Raw genomic sequence first — 8826 nt, forward strand, 5'->3', positions numbered from 1 at the left:
TTGGAGAGAAAGAGAGATGTACGATCAAGGAATCAAAGCATTTGACGAAGAACGCCAAGGTCGAAAGCTCAAATTCCATTCTAAGTTTCCAAGAGGTTAGCATCTTTTGTTTTTCATTTCGCTTTACTTTATTCATTAAATTTGGTATAAAATGTGTTAAAAAAGGAAGTTTAGTTAATAGATACGTACATCCAATTGGGTATCGATTATTAATATTGTATTTGGAAAGCTTTTTAAACCATTATGGAATAAAAGAAAAGAGTTTAGAGAAAGAGGTAGTTAATATCATACTTTGCACAGAAATATTTAGTTTTAATTCTATTTTATTTTTTTTTGAATGTGTTTACGTACTTTTGTTAACATATGAGATTACTCTCATACATGTTTAACACTTTCTATTTTAAGTACTTTATTTTAGACGAAAGATTGATTTTTCGATTATTGCTTATAAAAGGTTTATTATCATTTTTTTTGAAAGATTGTCTTCGAAAGATAGATTAGACAAGTAATGATTAGTAAGCAACAAAAATGATATCTCTATTTCCATTTTAAAAGAAAGATTGTATTCTCAAAAGAATTTGTGTTTGTGGGAATCAAGCTAGGGTTAAGCTCGAGATGGAAAAATTTACCTTTCAGGACGGGTGCCGAATGCGGATGCTTTAGAGAGAATAGTTGCTTTTTCCAACTATTATTTTGCTGTGCATAGCATATACTCGGCCGAGTTATTGTTAGAATTTTCAGTAGAAAAAGATGGAAATTCCTTATTTATACTCTCTACCACATCCTAGTATGATAGTGAATGCTTGTTTCTTAGAATGAAGTAGGAAAATGAAAATGCATATATCATCTAGGCATGCACCAGATTCCCTCTTGCTTTCGAATTCTTTGGTTAAACCAATTCGTGCAGGGTCGGGTATTCTTGATTGACCAAGAATTCCGGGGAAGCGTAAGCTTCAAGGTTGGGCGGAAAAAGTGCCTGACTCTTGTTCTTGTCTGCGTTCGAAAGACAGAAGGAAGCAACTCAGACTGAAGATCGACGGATGTATCTTCTTGTATAATCTTAAGGCTAAATTGAAAGCCTAAGTAGAAAATCTGAATTTCTTTATATTGGATATTGTATTATTCATGAGCATTAATATGATATATTTGATGTTTGTGTATATTTTGTAGAAAATAGACTTAGAGATTGAAATTTTAAGTTTATTTATGAATAAAACGTAGTTTAGGGTTAGATCCCAAACTGACATCTTTACAATTAATTCTTGCCAACCACACACTGAGCCACTTATCTTATAAGTAGGAAGCAACAGGATTTAAGCAAATCCTGGTAGAAACAAATGGCAGGTGTTTCCATTCATTGGAGGATTCGTCCCTTAAAAGTAAAATTACATATTTTTTAGATTAGACAGACCTCGCGTGGCTTGAAATAAAAAGAGATTATAAGTTCGCTTCCAATAGTGCCAACTTGTTGAATAATATTTCATCATGGATTCCTCTACGAAAATTGTGTTATTTATCCATTGACTACATGGAAGAATTGTGGAGTAGTTTTCAGCAACAATTGCAGACCAATACCCAGGTATTTCACTATCCTTGGATGGAAATTAAGTTTCCTTTCAGAATACTTTTTTGGCAAACATTATTTAGTACTGAGAAAGTTATTATGGACTCCACAATGTGCAGAATTTCAAACAATCTGAATACAGAAACAAAGCATTACGAACTTCACAATTGTTTCCGCTCAATCCAACTAAATATTTGATATAGAAATAATGATGTATTTGATTCAATATATTCATTTATTTGACTACAATGATGTATAGTATAATTCTTTAATTGTTGTATTACTTTGCAAGAAAGGGATGAGAAGGGCTTCGTTTTATTTTTTAATGGTTATAGTTAAAGTTTTTGGTGTTCTGGTCATTCTTTTAAATATTAAAAAACTGATAGAAATTTGAAAATTTTATAGTTTTATTATTTATTTTTATTAAAAATTATTTGAATCTATACAATGTTCAATAAAGTACAGTTTGAATATAATTAACATAATGATATTAGTAATTGCCGTGAATAGATAAACTTATATATTGAATATATTATGTTTTTAAATAATTACAAGTTGAATAAATATGTCTATACAAATAATATAAATAATTTAATAAATAATATATAATTTGACGAGTTAATAAATTTTCTATTTAAATATTTCATAAATTTATTAACTTATTTTTCATTATGGATTATATACAAAATATTTCTAAGATTCAAAATCAAGATTTCTTTTAACTCTTTATTCAATTATTAACATATTCTATATATACTCTATCAGAGCTTCGAGTGTTGGAAGTAGAGGAGTGTCCAGGGCTGAAATTGTTGCCGAGCCTTGCACATCTACATTGTCTAGAGGATATCAAGATTGTAGGATTTCTTGAGCTGTACGGCATCGAGGGGTGGAAGAGTTGCCAGGATTTAAAAGCCTGTTAATTCAAATGGCTGACCATGGATATGAATGGGTACAAAATTACATCTATGGAGTGAGGGTAAATAATGCTATTTTTCTCCACACAATCAATTGCTTTTGAGTGGAAAGTAAGTTTATTTGTTGTGGATAATGAATTTTCCTTTTGTGTTGAAAAGGGAAAACGAATGTTACTATTTTAAGTCTTGTTTTAAACTTTGCATTTTACCTTTAATATTTTTATCAATTATCTATTTTCCTCAATTTTAATGCTCCTACTGGAAAGAGAGGCAGAGGACAAAAACAAACAAATAATAACAAAGATTAACCCAAACAAGAGAAAAAACTAATATTTGTATTCATATATGTATTTATATTTCAGAATCATTCAAAAACTCATACAGTTTGATTTACATAACAGGGCTGCAACATTTGAACTCAAATAGAGACAATAAGCTTCCCCTGTTTCTTGCTAGTTTTCTGGGTGCTGCTACAGCTCTATATATATTTGTCCTTGTTTTTCATACTCCTTCCAATAACTACCATACTTAGTCTATTAAGAGTTACCAAAAGACTTCTAGACTCTTCCATACATATGCATCAGGGAAACAAGAAAAAAAAACTCCTAAATTATTCAATGCATTTACTTCTATGTGGTACTTCTAGTGCAAGGATATCATAGATAGATTACAATCACATTTTTTTAGTTCTGTTTTGAGTAAGGAAGAAGGCACAGGCACAATAAGATTGAGTAGATGGGATGGACAGCAGTCTACAGAGTAGTAGGTGGGCAGTTGAGGATTAATTTCAACACTCCCCCTTAATTGCAATTGCCATCTATAATACCCAAGTTGTTTCGTTGATGCACAAAACTTTCTTTTCCCAGTGGTTTGGTGAAGATATCAGCAAATTGGTCTTCTGACTTGCAATGTTCCAAAATTATTTCTCCATTGTTGATCAGCTCCCTTATGAAGTGATACCTTGTGTCTATATGCTTGCTCCTTTTGTGAAATACTGTATTTTTTGACAATGTTATAGCCGAGTTGTTGTCACAATATATCTTTGTTGCACTTTCTTGTTCATACCTCAATTATTTCAACATTCTTCTCATCCAAACGGCTTGACACGCTGCCCTTGTAGCTGCTACATACTCTGCTTCAGCTGATGAAAGAGTAACAATTGGTTGTTTCTTTGAAGCCCATGATACTACGCCTGATCCAAAATGAAAAGCATAGCATGAAGTGCTCTTCGTATCATCTATGCTGCCAACACAATCACTATCCATGTATCCTATCAGCTTGAAATCATTTGACCTTGAGTAAAATATTCCATAATTCTTTGTTCCACTAACATATTTCAAAATTCTTTTTCCAGCATTCCAATGTGTAATTTTTGGAGACTCCATGAACCTTGAAATGAGACTAACTCCAAACATTATATTGGGCCTTGTGGCTGTTAGATACATGAGACTACCAACAAGTCTCTTATACAAAGTTGGATTTACCTTAGCTCCTTTGTCATCTTTACTCAACTTCAAACCTGTCACTATTGGTGTTGGTGCTGATTTGCAATTCATCATATTAAACCTCTTCAAATTATCATTTGCATACTTAGATTGTGAAATGAAAATACCTTTATCATTTTGACTTACTTCAATGCCAAGAAAATATCTCATTAAACCCAAATCAGTCATCTCAAATTCTTTCTTCATAGCTGATTTGAACATGTCAATTGAAAGATCACCAGTGAATATCAAGTCATCAACATATAAACAAACAATTATGATCTCACCTTGCTCATTCATCTTGGTATACAATGTAGGCTCATTGCTACACCTATTGAATCCATTTTGTAAAAGATAACTATCAATTCTACTATACCATGCTCTTGGGGCTTGTTTGAGTCCATAAAGTGCCTTCTTGAGCTTGTAAACCTTGTTTTCATGACCCAAAATCTCATATCCAGGTGGCTGCTCCACATAGACTTCTTCTTCTAAAATACCATTTAAGAAAGCTGATTTCACATCCATTTGATATATTGCCCACTTGTTTTGAGCTGCTATGGCTAGTACTGTTCTCACGGTGTCTAAGCAGGAAACCGATGCAAATGTCTCATTGTAGTCTACCCCAGGTTGTTCTGAATAACCTTTTGCCACCAACCTTGCCTTGTGTTTTTGCACATCTCCATTTGCATTCAATTTTGTTTTGTAAACCCACTTCACTCCTATCACCTCTTTTCCTTGTGGAAGACTAACTAACTCCCATGTTTCATTCTTTTCAATTGCATCAATTTCTTCATCCATTGCTTGCACCCATTTTTGTTCGTTAATAGCTTCTTCAAAATGAATTGGATCATCTACATGCGAGTATAAAGCAAAAAGAGAAGTCTGACCTGCATTATTTTCACCTTCAATTTGTTCATAAATCTCCCTTAAACTTCTGATTTTTTGTCTCCTCAAGCTTGCTAATATAGGATTGGACATGTCACTTGAATTTGTTGAATGTGGGCTTGATGGTCCAGCATCAAGACTGTCAATTGAAGATGGTGTTAATTGCGCATTTGATGGAGTATTTGCTTGAGTGTGTGGGGTTTTCCTTACACTTGATGGTGTCATTTGTTGTCCACTTTGTTGACCTTGAACAGCTATAGGAGGAGTCACATTTGAAGGAGTACTTGCTGATATAAAATCTTCATTTTCTTCTTGTGTTATGTTGGCTGCAATATTGATTGTTTTGTCCAAAGTTCCATCCCATGATTCATCTTCTACGAACTACACATCTCTGCTGATTATAACCTTTTTGCTGATTGAATTGTATAACTTGTATGCCTTTGACTCATCACTATATCCCACAAATATACATTTTTCTCCTTTGTTGTCCAACTTTCTTCTCAACTCATCTGGCACATGTGCATATGCCACACATCCAAATACTCTCATATGAGAAACATTATGTTTTCTTCCACTCCATGCTTCTTCTGGAATCATATTGATAACACTTTTAGTAGGAGATCTATTAATTATATATGTTGCACATGCTACTGCTTCAACGCAATACTCATTTGACAAATGTTTTGCCTTCAACATGCTTCTTGCCATTTCCATTATTGCTCTATTTTTTCTTTCAGCAACACAATTTTGTTGTGGGGTATACCTTGTAGTAAATTGTTTGTGGATTCCACAGTCTTTGCAAAATCTTCTGAAGTCATTTGAGATATATTCACCTCCTCTATCTATTCTCAATGCTTTGATGTAGTGCCCACTTTGTTTCTCAACAAGAACCTTGAATTGACGGAAATAATGAAACACCTCATGCTTATGTTTTAGAAAGTAGACCCATATTTCTCTTGTGAAGTCATCAATGAATGTCAAGAAGTAGTAGCTCCCACCAATGGAAGGTGTTTGCATTGGTCCACACAAATCTAAATGAATAATCTCTAATGGTTTGTTTGCATGAATTGACTTTCCGGTTGGAAATGATTCTCTATGTTGTTTACCCAAAATACATCCTTCACATATTCTATCCGGTTTTTCTATTAGTGGAAACCCCATCACCATTTTCTTCTTATGCAATGAGTTTAAGTTTCCAAAGTTTAGATGCCCAAATCTTAGGTGCCATAACCAATTTTCATCTTTAATTTCAGCTTGATAAACTACTTGGGGGACTGCTGCAACTTTTCCTTCATGCACTCGTGGATTCATTGTGTTATGTTCTTGAGAAAACTCTACTTTCAAATCTGGTTTTATCCTTAGGGGAAACATTCTATTGCTTGTCATTTGGACTTTTGCTATGAGATGATTGCTTGGAAATTTGTCTTAAATTGTGCATTCTTTGTTCTTGAAATAAACTCTATACCGTTTTTGAATGAGCTGCCCTATACTCATTAAGTTATGTTTCAGTCCAGGAACAAAATAGACATCTGAAATATACTTTTTCTCCCCCATTTTGGTTAGAATGTTGACACTACCTTTACCCATAACTGAAACTTTGTTGTCATTCCCCAATGTTACATCTGATTTTACACTCTCATCCAAACTAGAAAACATTTCCAAATTTCTAGTCATATGATTGCTACAACCCGAGTCTAAAAACCATATATCTTTCTCACTTTCTTGTGCAACATTACAAGCTATGAGCATGCTATCCTGAGTTTGATTTTCCTTGGTAAAATTTGCACTTTGTTGTCTAGAATCATATTGCTTCTTTCTACATTCATTTATGTAATGCCCAAATTTCTTGCAATAATCACATCGGACTGAGGATTTGTCATACCTTTGTCTTTGGGGCTGATTTTGAGTTGATGTTTGATAGTTGCCTCTTCCACTTGAGCTTGATGGGCTGCTACCTCTTCCACTTGAGTTTGATGGGCTGCCTCTTCCACCTCTATATGAATTTCTTCCTCTACGTCTGAAATTTGTTCTTCCCCTGCCTCTACCATGGCTGATTGAAACTTGTGTCTTGAATGCATGCTCCAAATTTGAATTTTTTTACCTACTTAGTCTATGCTCATGAGAAATGAGTGAAGCATGAAGCTCATCCACTAAAAATTGTGAGAGATTCTTTGTCTCTTCTATGGCCACCACAATAGATTCAAATCTTGTAGGCAAACTTCTCAAAATCTTTTCAACCACTCTTCTTTCTTCAAGGTTTTCACCATGAGATCTGATTTGGTTTACCAATCCAATGATTTGAGTGAAAAATGAGTCTATTGTATTTAATTCTTTCATGTAGATGGTCTCAAAATCCCTTCTTAACATTTGCAACTTAGCTATTTTTACCTTTTCCATTCCTTGATAGGCTATTTGAAGAATGTCCCATGCTTGCTCGGACTTTGTTGCTCCTTGAATCCTTGGAAAAATGCTTTCATTCACTCCTTGAAAGATGAGGAAAAGGGCTTTTGAGTCTTTCTTTTTATTTTCCTTCAATAAGTCTTTCTCTGCTTGAGTTAATGCATTATATGTTGTTGCATCTACTGGTTCTTGGTAGCCACTTTCAAAAAACTCCCACAAATCTTGTGCACAAAATAATGCCTTCATTGTGATTGCCCAATAATCATAATTTTTCCCATTAAACTGTAGGATCTGTGGATTTGTCAAACTTGTGCTTGGAGCTACCATTATAGACTGTGAGAAACCCTTCTATCTCTTTGAAAAAATTCTTCAGTCACTTCACCCAATAACCTTTAAGCATGGAGTCTACGGAGGAGTAGGTGGGCAGTTGAAGATTAATTTCAACAGAAGGGTGGAAGAGTTACCAGGATTTAAAAGCCTGCTAATTCAAATGGCTGACCATGGATATGAATGGGTACAAAATTACATCTATGGAGTGAGGGTAAATAATACTATTTTTCTGCACACAATCAATTGCTTTTGAGTGGAAAGCAAGTTTATTTGTTGTGGATAATGAATTTTCCTTTTGTGTTGAAGAGGGAAAACGAATGTTACTGTTTTAAGTCTTGTTTTAAACTTTGCATTTTACCTTTAATATTTTTATCAATTATCTATTTTCCTCTATTTTAATGTTACTATTTTACTCACTCTTATTATGAGGGATGAATGACAAGGTAACACTTACCCAGCATGATAGTGAAGGTAGCCTAGACCTCTTGACAATAAATAAGGGCTTTAAAGCCATAGTAGAAGGTAAGGAAGAAGGGGAAGCTTTAACTGTAATGCAAAGAATTGTTGATGGATTATACGGACCAAGTATGGGAGTAGATAACATGGGAACAAATGAAAGCAGAAAGCAAAGTGAAAGTATTTGAAAGTGTGGTAGTTGTTGTTTAATTGCACTAGCCAATGACAGTAGATTTTTGTTAGTTTTGTTTCTACACTATGCTTGAGCAAAGAGAAGTGCATGTTTTTTAAACTCATAAAATATAAAAAATACTTATTCTAGATTTGATTGGTCAAAAATCGGTGATTACAAATTTTCACGTAAGAGAACGCACGTCTCCTGAGGACTTTGGTAGTGTGTCGTAGACGAACAGGGATTACAAACAGCTTTCAGAATCACAAAGCATGAGGCTTTATAGGTTTTATTGGGGTCATCGCTTGAATCAAGCTATGTTGCTTCTAGCCTTATTATTTCCCACTGACACATGCACTGTCTAGTTAACGTACCTTGTGTATATTCCCACATTTTTGTGCAAACTATGTAAATAGTCCATGTGCAACAACAAAGAGCCCATGTATCTTGTTTGTATTTGCATTCTCTTTCTTTCCTTGCCAATTATGTTGGCGACCACAGCTTTCAATAGCAACAATTTCCCTTTTGAGAGGAATACAAAAGCTCTCTTGTCATTCATAAAGGGCATTATACTTCATCCATCTACATCACTACTAAGCTGGAGGGTAAAGAATTCATCCA

General features: G+C 34.0%; 1 protein-coding gene across 1 annotated transcript; it reads right to left on the minus strand.

The window, feature by feature from the left end:
• Window positions 1-6944: 6944 nt before the first annotated feature.
• On the minus strand, window positions 6945-7574 carry LOC131856310 (uncharacterized). The gene has a single exon (XM_059207926.1). It carries the CDS (start codon window positions 7572-7574, stop codon window positions 6945-6947), a length of 630 nt encoding a protein of 209 aa, XP_059063909.1.
• Between the last annotated feature and the right edge of the window lie 1252 nt (window positions 7575-8826).

This window comes from Cryptomeria japonica, chromosome 7, assembly GCF_030272615.1.
Source record: "Cryptomeria japonica chromosome 7, Sugi_1.0, whole genome shotgun sequence".
NCBI lineage: Eukaryota > Viridiplantae > Streptophyta > Pinopsida > Cupressales > Cupressaceae > Cryptomeria > Cryptomeria japonica.